Genomic DNA, 22369 nt, shown 5'->3' with positions numbered 1-22369 from the left:
TTGCTGCTCTGGATTTCAAAGAGGAAGACGTAAAACACACAGTGAAGGTAACTTCTGTGTCACAGAACTGACACTTTTCATAATGAGAATTTTGAAGTTTTTGATCCATGCAGCTGCTTGTATATTCATGAATTTGTCTTTGTTGCTGCTCTCTCAGAAATTCAAAAAACTCATTTGGTCTAGATGTACATAGAGACATATCTACAGAAGTAGAGCTTCATGCTTCATATGCATAGGTTCTTTGTTTACAGAGCTATTCTTATACTTCTGTATAAGTAATGTTTTATGCTATTAAAGAAATTGGGAGTTCATCCAGTTTATGCCTTAACTCAAGACAATCTACAGTCCTGGTTCTGGAGAATCCTTGCATCTGTTGGTTTTTGTTCCACCTGAGCACAATTAAGAAATGTTAATGTGCTTTCCAGGTCTGTTTTCATTGACCTATTCTATGACTATCCAAGCCCAGGGATGGCAGGCCCTTGCCTGAAAATTTCTAGTCCACAGTTTTTTTTTAGGAGAAATCTTCTGTAATACAACAAGGAGATTGTTCATTACTCTTTTCCCCTCTCATTTTTGCAGATCCTGAAATATCCACTTCATGCTGTCATAGAAATGAAAGAACATCTGATTGACTGGGCCTCCAGGGCTGGAATGCACTGGCTGAGCACCATTATTCCCACGCACCACGTCAATGCCCTCATTTTCTTCTTCATTATCAGCAACTTGACAATTGACTTTTTTGCCTTTGTGATTCCCTTGGTTATCTTCTACCTGTCCTTCATTTCGATGATCATCTGCACCCTGAAGGTTTTCCAAAACAGCAAAGCGTGGGATAACTTCAGAACTCTCACAGATCTCCTGTCGCGCTTTGAACCAAACCTTGACGTAGAGCAAGCCGAGACGAACTTTGGGTGGAATCATTTAGAGCCTTACCTTCATTTCATTTTGTCAGTCTTCTTTGTGATATTTTCTTTCCCGGTTGCCAACAAAGAATGGATCCCGTGCTCGGAGCTGGCCACCATTGCCATCTTTTTTACCATTGCCAGTTACATGGGCCTCAGCTCTTGCGCTGAACCGTACACCAGAAGAGCACTCTTCACTGAAATAGCTTCTTCGGTGTGTGCCTTAATGGCTGGCCTTCCGGAAAAATTGGCGTTTCTTCGTTTTTTTGGTAAAACCTTTGTCACCCTTCCCCTTGGCGATTTTGTTGTTTTGAATGTTAGTGTCCCCTGCCTGCTGTACATGTATCTTTTTTACCTGTTTTTCAAGATGGCTCAGTTGCGAAAGTTTAAAGGCACTTACTGCTTTCTGATTCCCTACATGGTGTGTTTTATGTGGTGTGAGTTTTCTGTAGTGCTCCTTCAGAACTCGACCGGAATAGGCCTCCTGCGAACATCCGTTGGCTATTTCCTCTTCTTGTTTGCACTGCCTGTCTTAACGCTGGGGATTGCTGCCATGTTTCTCATTCAGTTTGTGAAGTGGTTTATTGCTCTAGATGTTATCAAGATTGTTGTCACCTTGGTTGTGTGTGCCATCCCTGTTATTCTCCGGTGGTGGACCAGGTTTAGCTTCTCCTTACTGGATATGGTCAAATCGTTGTCCAAAAGTTCCGTTGTTAAATTGATCTTGGTCTGGATCTCTGCCATCATGCTCTTCTGCTGGATCTACGTGTACAGATCAGAAGGCATGAAAGTGTACAACTCCACTTTGACCTGGCAACAGTACAGCTTTTTATGCGGCCCCCAAGCATGGAAGGAATCGAACATGGCACAAACGCAGATCCTGTGTAGCCACCTCGAGGGTCATCGTGTTACCTGGACTGGGAGGTTCAAGTATGTGCGAGTTACAGAGATTGAGAATGGGGCGCAGTCGGTCATCAACCTGTTGCCTTTCTTCGTTGGAGATTGGATGAGGTGCTTGTATGGCGAAGCCTACCCCACGTGTGACCCACAGAATGCTACTGCAGAGGAGGATGAACTTTGTCGGCTGAAGTTTCTCGCAAAGCACATCTGCCACATCAAAAGGTTTGACCGTTACAAATTTGAGATAACTGTTGGGATGCCTTTCAATAAAAAGAATGGAAATGTGACTTCAGAGGAGGATGATGCAACTAAAGACATTGTCTTGAAGGCCAGCAATGAGTTCAAAAAGGTCTTGCTGAACCTGGTACAAGGGAGTATGGTGGAGTTTAGCACTGTATTAGAGGGACGCCTTGGCAGCAAATGGCCAGTCTTCGAGCTCAAAGCCATTCGCTGCTTGAACTGTTTATCCAAACTGGCTCCAGTAGGTAGGCAGTATAAAATCGAGCATGACTGGAGGAGCACAGTGCAGCATGCCTTCAAATTTGCATTTGATTTCTTCTTTGATCCCTTCTTGTCTGCAAAATTAAAATCGTGATATCATCATGTGGACAAAGTAGCTACGAGCTAATGAACCCTGCACACACAAGACACTGTAAAAAGGCATAAGTAAAAACACAAAGTGAATACTGCATGGTACTGCACTTCACAAATTTGCATGAGCTCACCACTGCAGTTACTAAGAGATATACACAGGCATTCTTTCACCAGTGATTTAAACATTTAAAATATTCAAAGCTTTTGTTTCGGAGGATTATAGTATTGGCTGTACCAAAGAATGCACCAGGGAAAATGAGAAGGGAGACAAGAACACAATAAGAATTTAAAGTAGAATTACATCGAAATACTTAATGCACAGGTATTTGTTTTATTGCAGTGATGTAGTAGTAAACTTTAAATTTTCTAGTGAGACAATCTTTCAGGTAATTTATTAAGCCATACAGAAATGACTAAATTGATTTATTAATATCAGAAGCATTTTCTGACATTTACTAGCAAGCTTCGTGTATGCAAACTGGTAAAATACAGACTTTTCTGTATTTTCCAGCTTTCCAGAATTTTCAGGTGAGCAGCCGGTGGATTTCACGAGATTGCACAACTGATAACTGATGTAAATGACTCGTTCACAGAGTCTGGCGCTACAGGCAGAAAGATAATCAAGAGTGCAAGAAACTTAGATCCAACAACATACTGTATGCTGTAGTCTTTATTCTACTGTTTTGTCTCCATTTTCATTACTCCGCCTTAAGCTTGAGGCTTTAACCAAGTGCTTTATGCTGCTAAGAAGCTGGATGTATACAGTACAGTACATATGTATATTAAATCCAGTTGCAGTGTTGTGTGAAATTACTCCCTATTTGTATAAACACTTTGTGCTGCTTGAGTGGAGATCCTAGGACCTACAGTATAGTGACCTGGAAGATGTATTCTTATGATTTAGTACAGTAGAACACACATTTATTTTAGCACATTTGAGGTGAACAAACATAGCTGCCTTTTTTGTTTCCTTTGCTGAACAATTATACTTTTTTATGCATTATATCTGAATTAATTCTAACCACCCAGAATTAAAGGGCAACTGTAAATGCAATAGTTCTATTTTTATTTTTAGGAAAATCACTATTACTATCACTATCCACTATTATTAAAGGCAAATAAAAACAAGGTGAAAAGGAATACTTTGATAGTAACCTCTGGTACACTGTTTGAGGTTTGAAGGTTCGTAATGAATAGAACTTGTCATGTTGGTTAAGTGGCTTTGTATTTTGTCTGCATTGACAATATCGACTCATGCTTGACACAAGTCTATAGTATTTTGTGTGCTTTCAGATTAAGAATGCTAAGATTTGGTAGCAACAGGTTTCAGTCAGTTTTGTTCAAATGTGGTACTAAATTTAATTGCAGGAAGTTATACATTTAAAGAGCATGCAAAATATTGGTTGGAAATAAAATAAAGTACTAAAATGAAAAAAGAAACTTGAACAGTTTACACTAATAATAACTATGAGTTAGCTATGAAAAACACTTTTTTTGTGAGGATGATTTAAAGTTACAGAATGCTGTAAAAACACAGGCTTAGGTGTCTTTCAAATTGTCCGAAAAACATAAGAACTGAAGTGCCTTTGCCCACAGTGCCTTTCAGGGTTCCCTGCTGGACTTGTATGTTGTAAGACATCTTTAAGATTGTGGCAGAACTGGGACAAGCATGTCACCACTGGTGGAGTCTATAGGTACAAGTCTGGACTCGTGGAGATCTACACACAAGGTTGGGTGAAGTGTTTTTTGTTCTTCAGACACCTGAGAAACAGTCCTTTTCATTCTAAGCTTGCTTTGCTTCATTGGTGCTGTGCTTTCAAATTAAAGTATGTTTACAAGTGTTTGATGTGAATTTATGGAACTAAAGGTAATCAAAAGAATTGGAAAGAACAGAACCGCTGCAAAAACTGCAGATCTTAAGCTAAAACAAATGTTGGTCCAGTTAACTTAAATACTGTATTATCCAGCTAACAATTTACATGGTGTGGCAGTTATAAGTGATGCTTATATCATGAAGGCTTGGCTTTATGGTTATTGTTTCACAGGTGATTAATATATAATGAAAAGACACCTTATCTAGTGTGAAGAAATGTAACCGAATTCAGCAATGTTTAAGTGCCTAGTAACACTGCTGTACTAAAAATGTGTACCCTGTCTGTTGATGTGATGCTCTTATCAACACTGCTGTAACTCAAAACTGTGGAAAATCAAAAATAAAAGACCATGTAAAACAGAGTGGTTCATGACCTTGTTTATTCATTACAGTTATGACATTTTAATGATGGAGAACCTGTAATGTAAATTGTGAATATAAATTGCATGACAAAGATGGACAACATCTGAATGTTTTTAAGATTAACACATTAAGTTCTTCAGCACACTTCAACAAGAACATTGAAGTATTAGGTGAAAGGTGACAGAACTGAGTAAAAAAATCCCTGTACCTTAAAATCTGAATCTGTATTTGGGAAGCAAGCATCCTTTATGATAAACAAGGTGCACAGAATCTGAAGACAAAATGAGAGTTGAAAAAGCCCTCATCAAAGGCAACTAAATACTGAGAAATTGTAAGTTGTCCAAGGGTCACTCAGTTGTTTTGAGACAATCTCTATATAAACATCTAGCAGTACAAATGGTGTTAATGTTTAATGTCAGTAATGAAAAGCTACCACATGGTGGCATCCTAACATTTCCTGATTAGAATATATTTAACTGCACAGAAATTTAGAAATTCTGCCTTTTGCTGCTGCTTTAGAAGCAATAAGAAAGTGGATTCCATACAACTTGAGCTTGATTAAAAAAAAAGGAATCAGTTTTGGACTTTGTGGTTTAGTCAGTGTATGTTAAATATTTCAGGTTTAAAGTGTACATGAGCTCTTTTTAATTGACAGCTAGAAAGGCTGTGTGAGTCACATCTGAAATATTAAAAGATACTAAGAATTATTCAAATTGCATTGCAGACTGCAGGACAAATTACCATCTGTAGGCTCTGCTATTACTGATTATCTTTGTCTGTGAAGACATTCACAAAGCAATAGTTAATCAAAACTAGGATTTTTCAGATACTAATTTAGGCTGACCGTTACATGCCCGAGTTCTCAGAATACAGTCAGGTTTCCACTGGAAGCAGTATGATTAAAGCCCAAATGATTGTCACATTATGGAGATGAAATGACAGATGGATTCAACATTATACCAAAATCTGCGACATACAACAGTAGATGTATTTAATCCCAAAGGTAGATGCATTTCGGTATGTTTTTAGGGCTTCTATGGGGTAAAATGAAACAAGGATAAAACTATGAATGTAGTAAATACATTCTATTCTATGTGAAAGTAAATTGCTACGTCTTGCTTGTGACAGGTAATAATACAGTATGCTCGATCTAAAACTAAAACCTAGGTAACTATCACAGAAGTAACCTTGTTAATTTAATCAGCATACCAAGCACCGTACATACCATCTGAGAATCTCAAGTGTTTTCTCCCAAGAAATGTACACAAAACTGAAGGCACCGGTGTCACACCACAGTTGTCCTTGTAAGCTGCCAAGTGGAGTTGTCATACTATCTTGATGGAAGAGCACATTTGTTGCCAGACTAAGTTTTTTCCATCTCATCATAACCAAGAGACTCAACTAACCACCAGTCTCCATGGCAATGTCCTCTTCACAAAGATGAACAACCATCTTCAGGTTTAAGGCAATTTTGTGCCTTGAAGCACCTTTGTTCCCAAAGTCTCTATTTAAAAGAAACTATATCCTAGTGTTCCTTTATAAAATACTCTTGAAATGGCCAGTCTGTCTGTATATGAGTTTTTAAATAGGCTCCTCTTGTAGTTTCATTTTAACTATTAGATTGCAATAAGAATCTGAAAAGTAAAGCAGGTGGATAATCATTCTCTAAAAGGTACCTGTATGTCTGAATGTGGTACAGTATGTGTCTGTGTGCGTGGCCTCAAAAATGGACTGGTCCTATCCAATGTGTTTTCTCATCCTCTAGCTTGCACCCTGTGTTGCTGGGATAAGCTCGGGGTTGCCATGACCCTTAACAGAGAAAAGCAAATAATTAATCCATTTTCTAACCACTTTACATCCAATCCAGGCTCAGCAAGTGACAGGTGCAAGGCAGGACACAGCCGGGATGTGTGTCCTTACAAAAAAAATATAAAATTTAAATTTTGGGTTGTGTTCTTGGTTTACATTTTAAAAGGATTTCACAATACAAAATCTTGAAGAAATAGTGGTGCTATCTGAGAAGCATCATGCTGCCTGTGACAGAGAAATTGAGCTGACCATCTGCAAAGTCAACAGCTTCAAAAATAGCACAAAGACCTGCCCGTATAAGAGATTCTCTTACTGTATGCAGCTTTCCAATTAAGACCTAGGAAAAGGGCAATTATATGACACAGCCTAGAATGTATTTTTCTTGAAATACTGAGACAGTACCTCAATAAAAGGGCTCCATACCCACACAACTGTAGGATGCAATTTTGTTGAAATCTTTATTTGAAAACTCATATTAACATATTTATAATCATTTATTTGACACCCTTGTCGTCTAAAAATACAAGAAACAAACACAAAAGTTGAATCATGAAAAAGTGGGATGAACATTTTCAAATGGAAAGGAATGGACCAGAAAGCTTTTTATATGGCCTTGCAAAATCAATATTAATATTGACCAAAATTCAAAATCAATATTAAAAAACTGGATAACCAAATGAGAGGATGTTTTAATTCTATTAACTGGCATCCACCAAGTTGTCATTGCATACCAAATGTCATTTGGATACGACCATGATGAATACAACAGAACATTCATTAAGGAGGTAATTGGACTGAAGGAAAAAAAGTACATTAGTAATATTACTTCATGTTACCCTTGGGACACACTGTGGTTAATCTGAGATGTATCGCCGTTATTGTCCATTTTCTGGCTGTTGAGTCCATTTCCGAGATTGCTGTTTTCATTTGAAGCTCTGAACTCGACTGAAGCTGTAATTAGTACAGCATTTCATGGATATCAATGTTTTCAGAAGGGATTGTACTTTCTTGACGTACAACTTTACCACATTCCTAAACCGCTTTTTAAATATTTTCATTTTTTACAGAAAAAAATTGAATGTGTAAAGAGAATTAACAATATATACACAGTTCCATTCATCCTTCTTTAGTATTTGAGTACAGTATTAATAAACATTCCTCATTCCCTTTTATTTTTGCTGATTAAAACATTTTAGGCATTATAAATGTACATTGTAATACTGAACAATGGTAAACATGCTTCTGTGCTTCAAAACACAAAAAGTATATTAGTTGTTTATGGTACAGGTGCCGTGTTGAGAGTACTCTGCAAGCCATTTTACAGCGAACAGCTTGTTCTTATGGATTAAAAAAAAGGCAGCCAAAATTCTAAAAACATATTATTACTACCATGCAGCTTCATCATTGCTAATGTTCTCTGTTGCAAATTATCATGAAGAAAGGCAGAGATCAGTCACAGAACTGTCAATTCTCTCAAGTAAGAAGTGGATCTTGCCTCATTCAAAACTCTTGTGAAGACTGCGTGTTAGAAGAGTGCTATATTGCATTGTTGATGGTTCTCTCTGCTGTAAAATATAGTCCCTCACTTCTGGAATCCAAAATCCAGTTTTATTTTTTATCACCATACATTTCATAAAAAGATGGTAAACATACATTCAGACTTGTGCCACATCTTATCCACTAAAGCCACCAATGAACCAAGACATACAGTAGTGCATTTCCATTTAAGATGTAAAGCATTTTTTCTCTTTTCCTTCTATGATGCCACAGTTTTCAGACACCTTTTTGAAACCTTTATGTTTATTCTATTGATTGAAAGCTATAGGCTGCTTCCCAATTTTCACCACAGCAAAACGGGGATTAATGTGTTTTATGTCTGTGTGATTGATTCAATAAAGGGTTCAGAACAGAGATATAATGAAAATGGAGAAGACCCTCATACTTAAATGTACTGTATATCCTGTTGCTCATCCTTGGAAGCATCTCTTATAGTAACCAAGGGCCACTAACAAGAGAAACAGTGGCAATGTGTAGATCAAAAGAATAACATGAAATATAGGGATTCTTAATGACAAAATGGATGATTTGATGTTGTACTTCAAACAGACCAGAGCAGGTCTTCAAAGAGTGGTAGGAATATCCTGCTGTGTGGCTTTATATCCTTTTTTCTCACATTTCTTTGTTAATTTGGAAAAAAAAAACAGGTTTAAAGGCCATTTTTATCAAACCTTACAACCCTCTCCAATTTGATTTATAATAGAAAACTGAAAAATAGTACATTTTATATGCAAAACCCCAAATAAAACTGAAACTGCTACAGCTACTGCTGCTGGCCACAAAAAGATTATTCTTACTACTGGTACATCAATATAACAACTCTCTATTCCCATCTTCTTTTGTTGCCAGCTTTTCCATTAACCTTTGACTGTAATATCTGCAGTTGTTGTGCTAACAAATCATTCCAATGAAATAACAGAAAATAAAACCTACTCTGGTGATGCCTGCAGGAGTATACTATATGTACTTACTATAAATAATTCTCATTTTAATCTGAAAAAGCATGGGATATTTATCTGGTGCAACCGGTTTTATCTATTGTGTCTGTCTGTACTTTATGCCAAACAGAATGACTTGTAACAAACACCACTATAACATTTCTTCTACCTGACTGACTTCTCAAACAAAGAGAAACATTAACTCCCACCTGCATCGGCTTCACAAATCTTACATCAACGATATTTCAAGTCCATTTTAAGAAACAAACGTCCCACCATACAATATTAAAAAATATTTCAAAAGTCTTAAAAAATACCTCACTGTTTAAAGGGGATTGTAATAACACCACCTCTTCATGCCTCATATTAAACTCAAGGCAAGCATTAATTTATTCTGTAAAGATATGGCTCTGAAGTTACTGAAAACTAGCCTGAACTAACCTGAAGGCCAATCTGACATAATCCCAATTATCAGCTTTTACCAATCCTAGTTTTAAGGAACCAAGCAAAATATCTCATTCTCAAAGGTAGGCTTCTTTCATTTTCATTTTTTTTAAAATATGTCAAAACAGACAAACAGCTGCAACATAATTCTTCCATTGCCTTGTATCCATTGCCTTGAGAGCATGACCTAAGAAACAGAAAGCTTTTGCAATTTCTTTGGAATAAAGAAACTAGGGGGTCAATATATCAAAGACCTTGCAGTGCCTTCTCTGAAGCAAACAATTTATAATTTTTTCTAAGGAAAAACAGATCGAGTTTGTAGAAAAGTGTGATAAAATATGGCCCGGTGTAATTCTAACACTACGCAGAAATATCCCAAAACAGAGTTGACTGGAGTAAAGAAAGATTGATATTATTAACCAATGAGGTAAGGGAACTGAACTTTGGGGAAATACGAAACTGTCCCAATTGGCGAGCAAAATTTTCCACTCAAAAGCAACCATAAATGAAACTTTGTGGCTCAAATTACATGACTACTACCTGTTTGCAAGAGGTTAGTTAGCACATCCCTGCTGGCTTATACAAGCCCAAAACTACCAATAGCAACAAACACTAGTGATCAACCACAATCCACAATTCCAACACAATGAATACACCCTCGCGCAAGGCTATCAGCAGGTACAGTACAGCGCTCAAGAGCGGCCCACTGCAGGGCGAGGCACCCAGGACTCTAGTGCACCTCTGAGTTGACTTTATCCTGAAATATGTACAGATTGTTTGTTGCTGCGATGGCAATGATGTTCTCTGCCGGGTGCCAGGCTGTGTGCAAGATCTTCTTTGTGAAGTCCAAACTGTCCACGCTAATGTCGTCCTTGCGGCGCTTGCCCCCCGTGCAGACGCGGCGGGGCTTCAGCACTGCCCGGGGTTTGCTGCTTTCCCGCGACGCTTCCAGAGTCACGTCCCGCTTTGTGTTGCGGTCGAACATCCGAAAGAAGTTATTGTAGGCGCCTGTCATAATGACACTGAGGGGGAGGAAGAAGAAGAAGGAGTACTGAGTACACAGAGAAAGATAAATGAGGGAACCGTTACAAATGCTGCCAGTTTCTGAGACATAGGGCTTGCCAAACGCATCATAACCGCAGGGGAGGCAAATTTCAACAGCGTTTGTAAGACAACTAATTTAGAGCATCCAGAATTCTGGGCAAAGTTTTCTTAATCATTTGCTAATTAAACCTTGATGCAACCGTTTTTGTCCCTCTGGTGCAAAATTACAATATTCTGCTGCTTAGTAATACTGGAATTTGCTAAAATAAGAGTAACCGAAAAGAGATCAGCCACTCTGGGAGTTTTAGAAAAAAAAAACGTAGCATGTTCTATGTACACATCGGTTGTAGCACAACATATAAACCTTAAACTTTATCCATCACAAAGAAAGGATAAAAACTGAAAAACAGGTTTCAGCTGATGATACTATCGAAGTAACTGAGAATACCCCCCAGCAAGTCTGTAATTAATAAACTGAAGATCTGAGATTGTGTTTGGACTTGAAACATGAGTTTTGTTGAAGAGGCAGTCCAAACCCATGCATAAAATGGGCCAAATGCTTGCCGCAGGAAAGTTCTGATTTTATATTCTGGATTGAAGTGGTTGGCAGGTGTGGGGATCAGCTATTTCCCTTCCTTGTGCTATGAACTCCATTTTTAAAAAACAATCATTAAAAATGTTGCCAACAGGATAGCCTCATTTTCATCAGGACCCCCGGGGACAGCACCATTCATTCACACATAGCAAAACTCTGGACTCGAGCAGTGCAGAGTTTAGTCAAACATATAAACAACAAGGTGCATGCACAGGTCTACATTTACAAATACTGTCACTTTGCATTTAAATGTATTTTTTGAAGCTTAGTTAAGAAAAAATGCATTTTCCACTTTCCCTATAAAATTCATATTTCAGAACTCCAAACTACAGACCTTTACTACACTTTACCCATGAAGCAGCTCTGAACATTTCTGTCAATACTCTGCAATTGCAATGGTACAGTAATGAAGTAATTTCTCTTCTTGAATTTTAAGAGGGGCTTACTATTACTATATACAGCATATATATTACCACAGACTACATACAAACATCAGAAGGGATAATCATTTTTTCACCATTTGTAAACATGTTTCTGAATAAACTGAATGTCATGCATGTTATGGGACACATGGTGCATTCAAGCAAGGAATAACAATGTAATGTCTAAGTACCAGGTTTATCAAATGTTAGCTCAACACAAGTACTGTATATGTGCTGGAATACACAGGAAGCAATGTTAGGAAAAAGCTGCCGCCAGATCTGTGATGTTATCTGGCTGGTTAACTTTGATTTATGCGTCTACTGTACTTGTCTCGCATGTACTCCATTAGATTAAGATCTGACATCACTGCATGATGCTGGTCCCTGGTTGTTTCAGGAATTATAGTCTGTCTATAATCACAGGTAGCCAGGCTACCCAGCCATGTCATTGAAGTCAAACACTGGCCTCTCTCAAGAAATGGTTGGATGAGATCCTTTGATCAATTAGATGCTAACAACCCAAGAGGCCTTCTCTTGTTTGTAACCCTTCTCTTATTCTTATGGAAAAGCACAAGTCCCAATGCGTGATCAGCATTAAACGTGCGCTCTGAGATTATGATCAAACGTAAATCATATACTGTTAATGATTGCTGTGCTGAAGGGATCTGTAAAGAAGTTCCTCTAAAATGTTCAATCTTGCTTTCAGATCAGTACATGCTGTTGGCAGAGTCTGGGTCAGTTAAGTGTATTCCTGTATTTCCCACTGGGATCCCTGCAGGTGTCTTGTGACCTCATGCTTCTGCCACAAATATTTCAAAAGCACATTCTCTCTCTGTGCGTGTAGCTGCACTATTGCAGCGGTCTTAAAAAATTACTTATTTGTTAATAAACTGTCACACATTATCATACTGTATAATGCTCATGATAACATGCTGCAACAACGACGATAAGGAGCTCGACATTTTCCTAAAAGCATACAATTTTATACTGTTTCAGATGAATCAGTGAGTGTTGAATAATTTGCAATAAGTGGTGAAAATCCACTTTAAAAATGCAAATACTATCAGTTTATATGTGGCTTTTACTTTACCAAAGAACATTCAAGAAACATGTTTTTTTTTAAATGTAGAAAAAGAGAATTGCTCTTCAAAGCAGCAGTGCAATGAAGAGTTAAACTAAAGACTTTAGAAAAACAAGATAACATTTCTAAAAAGAGAACTGGAAATTTCTACATTACTTTACATTTGGAGCACAAATCATTTTTGGTAACTGTGTCAACTGGTAGAGTTTGCCAGAAACTTTAGAACATTTCATTTGGCAGATGAAAAGAATAAAAAGGTTGCTAAATAGCTGACTCTCTGGTACTCCTTATCACAGCTGCCTCTACCCATTTCTCAGTTTGCTGTTGAATAGCTTGTGAAAAGGTGACTGGAGTTTTCATCCAATAATTGTTATGCCTCAGTAAAGGGACAAAGCAAAAGGTTTTAAGTTATGGATATAATAATCTACACCTTCTTGTGCCAAATTCCTTTAATAGGGCAACATCCTTAAACACAGCCTTTTATTGCCATAGATACTACATATTTCCCCTTGTGCAGTGTTGCTGTGAGCACCAGTCTTGCTTAATTTTGGCACAGTTTCATAGAATAAGGAGGCACAGCTCAGCCATTGGGCTTCAGAGAGTGAGAGCTTAATGATTTATGCTTTTTGAGAACTATTAAAAGCATTCAGTGCAGATGTGATGAGAACTGTGCACTATGAGATGTTCTTTTGCCAAATGCATTTCTAGACTCGTAACAAAGATAAACTATACAGGCATCATACCCAGAGAGTATTCCTGCACAGGTATGCTAATTATTTTTAATAAGACCACATCGTATTTTATGCAGCTCATTCACTATTTATCAATGCTATTTGCCCCCAGGCACTGTGTGCCTTCACAATTGAAACAGTACATTTGTAAAATTCACTGCAGGTCTAATAAAACACTAATTAATAACCACATGTCTCTTTTACCAAAGGATCAGACTAATTTCATGGCTTTCATAGGTTCCTTTAGATTAATCAAAGGTCTTCAGATTGAAGAACCCTTTTCTTTACAGTGATTTTTAATTTTCATTAAAAACTCGAAAGGTATGATACAGAGGCGAATGTATAATTTTGGATTACGATAATTCCAAACAATCTCTTAGAAGTCTGCCAGATACCTAAAAATCCTACACTCCATCAGCTTTAAATCTTTCATTTCTAACAATTGCTTACCCTGCATGGTATATCAAATGTACTACCAGATAAGGAGATCCTGAGCAGTCCTTTGTCAGCACAGTTGTAAATTGCACTTGAGTAGACATTATTCAAACACAAATTTCACATTGAAAGTCCTGTAATTACTTCTAAAGGTAACTATATTCTTTGTTTTATCCAATTCAATGAGAAACATCTTTCAGGGATCAGTCTTGATTTGAAAATTGAAGGACACTACACCACACTGTTCTTCAGCTTCTTTATCACACTTCCACCCATTTTCAACCTTACATCAATCAAAACCCTTAAGTGCACGCCCCCCCCCTCCACCTCCCCAAAGTGATTTAAATAGTGCTTGACCAGGATTAGGGGTAAAAATCTCTGGCTGTGAGGCATTACACCTGTCACGGTCTTGTCAACAGATCATGTGCTTGTCATAAATCCTCACCGGGAAATCGTTACTTGAGTTTCTCCCGGGATCAGCTCTGAGATAAACATTTAATGAATCTCCCTGTCTTTCCAGAATTTCAGAAATGTCTTTCAATACACAACACAAAGTCACCCCTGTTTTTCCAAAGGAAATGATTTATTCAGCAAGGGGGAATCATTTATACAAACCAGACAATGGATAAAGAAAGCATGCTTCCAATCCACTCTGCAGAATAAAGCTCCAATTTGTTTGTATAGAATAAAGAAAATAAAAAAAATCTTGTTTACTGGAGGATGCTGAGGATTTGCAATGATTCTGTGTTCTGTATTAAAGCAACTAGCCTAGTGCCTAATGTACTCTGTCTGTCCCTGTGTTATAGCAGATGTATGATTCCTGTACACCAAATCCTGTTACCTGAACTGATCACTTTCATCTGTTTGTTTTCTCTTTATTATGAAAGACCCTATGCTCCTGCACTGAATATAGATAATGGAAAATTATCCACCTGTAGAGTATAATATTTAATTTTCAGATCTTTTAACGTGTTCTCCAAAACTAACTTTCATAGCTGCAGCACAACAGATGCTTCTTGTTGACATGAAAAACAGACTTAAACTGCTGCTTCAAAAATTGGGAAGAAAATCAAATTCTTTGCTTGACTGCCAAATAATCCTACACAGATTGTTAATGAAATATGGCTTGCACATAAAATATTCGTATAAAGTGCTCATTCATAATTAATTTTCTCAGAGGCTGACCCACAGGGATGAATAAAGAGAAATTTTGAAAAATGGCATGTGGGTTTAATTGTTAGTGTTGGTACCTCAAGGAACGAAAAGGACAAAGCATTAGAATCCCTAGCTTTTAAGTGAAGCAATTAGAATTCCCACTAAGTATGTACGCCATTTCCTGCGACACATTTGTCAAACATTTGTTCCTTTGGCACAGAGGGGTCCACTGCTGTAGGATCTTCTGTACGAAAGGTGAGAACAAATTGCTGTTAGGTGGGATAGGGCTTTCAGAGATTAAAAACAACCATACTGTGAGATGGAGGGTTAATTTCTTCCCTCTGACAGTATCAGATAAAAAGATGTGGACAGAAAATTGCAATTTCCCCAATTGTTGTTATATGTTAAAAAAATATATTTATCAAAGAGGTCTTCATGGTCATTTTGCCTATCATATTCTTTGCCAGAGGCCTTATTCTTTCCATTACTTTGATTTTGCCAGGGTAGACTGCAGGTATACTAAAGCTATGCTGCAGGAGTGGGCTGTCATGTTTCACCTCAGGGCTGTCAGGACAATGATATCTCTGGGGCAGGAAGCATGGCTGATGAATGAGTAACATGCTTGTTCAGCACAAGATGCAGCTGGATAAGCACACAACGATGCGCACTTTTCGTGTTCTGTTGGCAAAGTAACTACCACAGTACCTGCTTTCCCCGCCCCCCCCCTCAACACACTTTTTTTTTCCTAAATCACCTTCAAGTCCCAATGTATGATTAGTCTCAAAGAGTAACATACTGTGTTATGTGGAATTTTTATTATTGTAAAATAAAAATAAAAATAAAAATAAAATACCACCCTCAAAAAAGCAATAAAGAGGACTTCAGCTTCCGTAATTCAAAGCTGATCTAAAGATCCATAATTGTGAGGACACTTGATACTTGTCACATCTGTGTCTTCATGTCCAGACAAGCCGCACTCAAAGGTTTCTGCTCAAGTTAAGCAAAGGAAAGCAGTGAGATTAATGCAAAAATCATACATGATTGCTCTTGGAAGTCCTACTGCTGCATCCTTCACAAATCATACCAATGCAGGAGCTTTAAAAATGTTAGTAAATTAATAATACTCTATAAATCTGTGAATCTACGTTGGATTGTTTTAAATAATAGACTATAGGTTTCCAACGACAATCATGATTTTCGTCAGATGATTTCAACGACTTCAACGGTTGGTAAATAAAAGCAAATTGTACAGTATCTGAGCACTCTACAAGCACACATAAATAAAGCAAGGATTAAAGAAATGCTTGATGAGACTAACTTAGGCCTGAATATGAAGTCTTTTAAAATGGAAAGTTATGATTTCAATATGAATGTTATGTTCTGTAACCAATTCCAAATGCAAACTCATTTTGTTTCCCCAGTACACACACTTTGGACCATCGCAAAGTATACAGACGATGCATATGCAAATGATTGGTGTACAGCCTTTGGCTTTCACCTTGAAAAGAAATAAAGGTAATGCCGAGATATACAAATGTGTATACGCTACAGTATTTGGAAATTGCTTTCAGTACTCTCTCTACACTGTATATTGTAATTGCCATGGGAAAAAAAAATCTGCATGTTTCACCAGATCTTTGATCTGGTACTTTTATTACGTAACCTGTACCCAGTCTCTAGGTGGAATACCATGGAAACAAAACAGACTACATACTGTACACAGGCTGCATATATGGTATAAATCAAAACTTTCTGAAAGACCACATTTGAAACGGTATCACGGCCCTGGCATCAAAGCACAAAACAAAATGCAATCTAACGAGTAAATACATATTTGAATGAAAACAAAAAACAAACTCAAGACTTTTGCCGTTTAGCTTTGTACTGTATCATTCATCACCAAGACGTGCCAGAGAATTAAAACCAAAAATGTGTTTTTCATTTTTCAGAAACAGAAGCACTGTTGAGTTTTGATACCTGACTGGCTGGCTGCTCACTTGCACTCACTATTTACACCTGTTACGACCCCAGGTGTCTAGGGGTAAAGGGGTGTAACATTTAGGATAATTCTTTTGGAAGCAGGTGGGTTTTGGTGAGGGACCAGGAAGTGTGATAACAAGGGTTAGGAACTAGAGTTGTGCCAAAGAAAAGAAAATAACAAACAAAATGGAGCTGGCTAGGAAAGTGGGGGAAAGCTAATCTGACTACAAAAGAAAACCCGAAACACACGGTCTTTGGCATCTTCAACACCCTAACTAACCTCCCCTGACTACCCAAAACCATACAAGACAAACGGCACTCACCCGTACTAACCTAGTGTTACTAATAGAAAGTCAACTAAGTGTGTAAAGTGTACCCAATAACATAAACTAACCTTATATACAAAAGTTCACACAAAAACAGAAGTGAACCAGGAATACCTATAAGGGAAACAAGAGTAATCAACAGGAGCAGGGTACAAAAGAACACAAAAGTTGAACATGTAGCACTGGGGCAAGGTAATGGCAAAACAAGGATAAACACACAAACAAACGAAAGTACAAAGAAATTAACAGAAAACCAACAAAACAACAAAGCCGAAACTATACGAAAATACACACATACACAAAGCAAAACAAAACAAACCAAAGAAGCCGAACCAATAACCAAAAGCGAAGCAAAGCGAAGCGAAGCGACGCGATAACCAAAACCAAACGGGACCGAAGTCAAACGAAAGGCCTCTCCTTGCTGAAAACCTCCATGTTATATGCTGAATAAGATGTGTTCTGATTGGCTGAGAACTAATTGATGATGACGTCATACTGAAAGTGTGGTGTAATGGTGGGCCAATGGGGAAGGGAGAAAAATCAAGGGTCAGCAGTGTGGACATAACAGAAAAAAACACACACAGAACACACACTGGGACGTAACAACACCATGTTTTAAGAGACTCCAGGACAGAGTGAGTTTCTCTCGAGAAATACTCTGCAGATACAGGTTCTTTAAAATTCACAAGGGCGACAAGCACAATAAAATCAAATGAAAATGCCTGCATGAGAACCTAGGAAGAGATCATTAACCTCAGTTCATCAACCTTCTTATGTTCTCTTATGAAAAGAGCCAACAGTATATGGGAAAAGGTCACGTATATATTGAGCAATACCTCAAGCGCCATTAAAATTGTATAGGTTTAGTAGTAGTCACAAAATATGTTATTATCCTTCTAACATTTACAATCTCCAGAATTGCTGTAGATGCTCAACCTAACAGACCTTATAGAGGTCAAAGAGTTTCTGCCATTATCAGCCTTTTTGACTGAAAAGGGGAGTATTTATTTATTGCCTTGTTTTAAGAATGAAACAAAGGAAAAAAAAACATACCTACTGCTGAGCAGAGAGTGGATAAATGTTGGTTAAGAAGAGGTATGCAAAACTACATGATATGCCTGGACACACATACTGTATATACCGTATGGTAAGCATTTCTTTCAGAATTGCCAAGTCAGTCAATTGCTTGCATTAATCTGTTCGAAGCACACAGTGAGGTGATGTGCTCCCTCTGATCAGGTTTAGTCTGTTCAGATTATAGGGTCTTGCCATCAATCACACACCAGTCTTAAGGAAGCACGGATTCATTTACTACAGATTTTTTTTTATTATTATTGCTGTCTGTGCCCAGATCACTGAAGGTCCCATCTGAAAACTAGCTTATATACCTTTTTCTTCCCCTGAGGTAATCTCAGCTCCAGTGATATCCAACTTCTTCAATGAATTTTTAAAATGCTTTTCATATTACATATTGCAGCGTCTTATCTCATTTTATTTAATATTTGATCCCATTATACTAGGATTTTACACATCACCAAAATATTGCTTGGAATAATAGATGCCAGGTGATAGATTAACAAGTGTGTTAATGCTCTATATAGCCATGCTACACCCTCTTGGCTGGAGTGTGCTGACAGGGATTCATATCCACTATTTCATGGATATTAATCTGATGAGTAATAATAAGGGATAATACTGCCTGAATGAACAGTCCACATGGGATGATTAAACAAGACGGCTACTTGCTCATTTGAAAACCAACATATAAGATTGCAGAAATCAAAGGTTTTGATTAATTCATGGAGCCACGCTGCTGCAATCCCAAAGCCAAATGCAGATTTTGCTAACATTATATTTTCTTCCTATCTACTGTACCAAAATATTCACCAGTGAATTCTGTATGCTGTCTTTTGCTTTGTATTTTTCCCCCCACTAAGTTACAGAAAATGAACCTATTTTTCTTCTGTGTAAAATTTTATCATCTGAAATTTTAAACAGTTGCCTATTATCAAATCTCAACAGACATAACATACACTGGAACTACATATTTATGGCAATATTTGCTGTCTTTATTAAAAGCATAAATTGTTTCCTCAGCTAGCATTCCCACTGGAAATGTATGATTCGATTTGTTCTCCAGATGACTATAAAAACATTTTGTTGTTGCTCACTTTATATTAGAAAAACATCTGGGTTTTTCTACTCTGAATATTCAGCATCCATGGACATTTTGAGGTGGAAATGACAAGGTGACAAGTAACACCACAATAGTTGGATGTTTTGATGAATGCACATGTATTCATGTTTTTTATGTATTTTTCAAGTAACATAATGATATGATAAATAGCGCCATTTTGCAAACTGCATTTAGTGTGGTATTTGCTTCCTGAAATAAAAACTCACTCTTCAGTAATGAGAACATTAAATTTAACTATAAGATCATAAAGGAAAGCTAAAAAAAATCAATTAAAAAACATCTTCATGCAAAAAATATTCAACGTGAAAACTAAATCATTAGACCATGATAGCTTCTGCATTTTATAAACGAAGACCTTCTCCCTTATTTCGTTTCCCCAACTAGGAGAAAAACTGAAGAACATTTATTTTCTTCTAAGAGACAGAGGATGACTTACCTATCTGTACCATTCCACGCACATTCAAACTTGTCAAAGATGCAGTCATTCTCATACAAGGAACAAAGCTTGCTCCGGAGGTAATCATGAACCTATACAAAAAAAAATAAACCCTTAATTATAATTAAGAACAAGGTCTACATTAAAATTATATTCTTCTTTAATATTACCCGAATGTTCCCAATCTTAAAAAGCAATATGAAATCAAGCATTATTGTACATTAGTATTAACTTAGCTTGTATGAACTTTGGAAAGGAAAATGCAAATTAAAACTGCATTAGCTTTCCAATGTCTAATGCTTTTTTTATTGAAACAAAACATCTATGCATGCATCTTCAATAAATTGGTTTGTTTTAGCTATATTTATAATTATACCCTCAAAAAAGCAATAATTGGACAGCAGGATGATGCACAAAATGAAGCTTCTTCCTTTGGAAAACAACAAAATCATTAATTGTACCATTCTAGTAGATCTCAAGAGCTGCCTGATTTATGGGGATGTATTCATTTGTCATGTACATTTTTTTATTCAGTGTAATTGTCAAATTACAATAAAATCAACATAAATGCAACATGCCACGGCAGAAGAACAGCACAATAAAGACTAATACGGGACATCAGCAGCAGAGCTTCATGCTTCTATTGTCTTCTTCCAGGCCACTGTTTGAGTTGGCATTTAACAAGAGTGCTAGGCAATACCCAGGCATATTCCTGGTCAGAATAATGGGGAAAGGAGAGGAAACCAGTCTCCCAAATTTAGCCACATCTAGACACTGTCAAAAATATGAGAAAAAAAAAGCGCTGACAGTACTTTGGGGGTGGGTATGAGTTCCATATAATCATGTTTAGAAAGGGTTACACACAGTCTGAAGATAAAAAGGGTTAACATTCTAATACCATCAGCCATTGGTAAAACAGTTTAAACAAACAAACCACTGCTCTTAGATATGTATTATTCTAATTCATGTGTATTGTGATATTAATCATTTTAAGTACTCCTTGACATTCCAGAAATCTTTTCTGACTTTTTCTCCTTGTGAATTAACCAGTTGGATAATTGGACCGCAAAAACCTTTACTGCAACCTGCAATCAGTTCTTTAAACCTAAGACATATCACAACTTTAGAATGAAAGACTGAATTATACATTTCTTTCAGTACAATTACGACTACAAGGAAAATGACACCTTTTATGTTTACCTTAAAATACCTACAGTAGGTTTGATGAAACAAAGTAGCTGTACTTATATTGCCTGTTTTTAATTCGTTTTTTTAAAGTGATTTACCTTCTAAAAGACATATTGCACATCTCGCATCATATTTTAAGAACCATGGCTTTAGAAGAACAAATGTGATAAGAATACATCCAAACTTCATGTGAGGTAATGAGACAAACTTTACTACACTCAGCTCACTGAACCACTGAGGAGTCCAGAGCTTAGTTCTTAGTTTAACTGTGCCCGTGCCAAGATCTTTATAGTCTGCCTGAAAGGTTTTTTTTTATTTTTTGGTGCTGTTTCTCAAAGTAGTGGGGCACATCTATACAGACAGCAAAAGCAGGATATCAGTGACAATAGCACAGAAACAGCAGGAACAATTATACAATATCTTACTTTTGTGTACAATATGCTGTATAGCTACAGGCCACAATATAGTATTAATATTATTTATTTCAGGCTACTGGCCTGTTTCTAGCAAAACTACTTCCCTTAAAACATTATCAGCATACTGGATTTCAATGGATGAATTTCTCTGCACTCTTCAGAGAAGAACAGGATATACTTTGTCCAGATCCACACTGCAATTTAGACATTCTTGGTTAGTCCTTGATAATAGTAAAGATATTTGTGATGTTTTACTATGTTGTCACTCCACCATATTACAAAATGTAAAGTAAAAAAAAATTAAGCACTGTGCACGACTCATTTCTGCATAAAAGCTGTGGTGTTACTCAGAAAGGGGTGTGGATTAGCAGTGCTGGCACCCCAGTTCACAAAAGCACTTTTTGCCCCCATATTAAAAGTTGTAAAACATTTTGACTTTCAACTGTATCACATTGCTTCGATAATTCTAAATAATTATTTCTGTCACTCATGTCTTTGAGAGAGAAAAAGAGTGATTTTATCCTCTGCCACTAGTTTTAGATAAATCGGGTCAGGCCATTTCATGGATAAAATAATTCCCTTAATAAAAAGTATTATAATAAAAAGTATGATAGAGGTGGCCCTTGCCCTCTCAACCTTACAGATCATCATTTATTTGCATGGAAAGAAGCGTACCACTCAAATATGATACGATCATGGGTGCTACAAACAGCTTATTAGTGCTCAGCAAATCAACCCACTAATCAATCTTGTCAACCTTAACTTATTAAAACATGTTTTTGATGCATCGGGATTTCTTTTGCTCTTGGTACCATTTATAGTTTAGCATGTGTGGAAAATAAATATATTTATATATAGTGTTCTGTACATATACTATATTCACATTTAAAACATTGCTGGATTTCTTTGAATTGAAGAAAACTGTATTGTTAATTTTGTTCTTCAAAACCACATTCTTGCCAATAGGGCGAAAGGCTCAGCAG

At 37.0% G+C, this 22369-nt stretch overlaps 2 protein-coding genes across 5 annotated transcripts in view; one reads left to right on the top strand and one right to left on the bottom strand.

Moving 5' to 3' along the window:
* wfs1b (Wolfram syndrome 1b (wolframin)) overlaps positions 1-4629 on the top strand; it is a 32353-nt gene extending 27724 nt beyond the window's left edge. For both annotated transcript variants that reach the window (XM_006629671.3, XM_069190215.1), the window contains one exon: positions 580-4629. In XM_006629671.3, coding sequence (XP_006629734.2) covers positions 580-2397 — 1818 coding nt within the window. In that variant the 3' untranslated portion in view covers positions 2398-4629. The remainder of the gene's footprint in view (positions 1-579) is intronic.
* Positions 4630-6875: 2246 nt separating this feature from the next.
* Positions 6876-22369, bottom strand: part of LOC102696634 (serine/threonine-protein phosphatase 2A 55 kDa regulatory subunit B gamma isoform) — a 163443-nt gene continuing 147949 nt past the window's right edge. For all 3 annotated transcript variants that reach the window (XM_069190224.1, XM_015344887.2, XM_006629607.3), the window contains 2 exons: positions 19783-19874; positions 6876-10402 (listed from right to left, as the gene is read on the bottom strand). In XM_069190224.1, the coding sequence (XP_069046325.1) occupies positions 10111-10402; positions 19783-19874 (384 nt within the window). In that variant the 3' untranslated portion in view covers positions 6876-10110. The remainder of the gene's footprint in view (positions 10403-19782; positions 19875-22369) is intronic.

This window comes from Lepisosteus oculatus, chromosome 1 (assembly GCF_040954835.1).
Source record: "Lepisosteus oculatus isolate fLepOcu1 chromosome 1, fLepOcu1.hap2, whole genome shotgun sequence".
Taxonomy (NCBI): Eukaryota; Metazoa; Chordata; class Actinopteri; order Semionotiformes; family Lepisosteidae; genus Lepisosteus; species Lepisosteus oculatus.
Note: the sequence above shows the minus strand (reverse complement) of the source record. Positions and strands in the feature narration are given on the sequence as shown.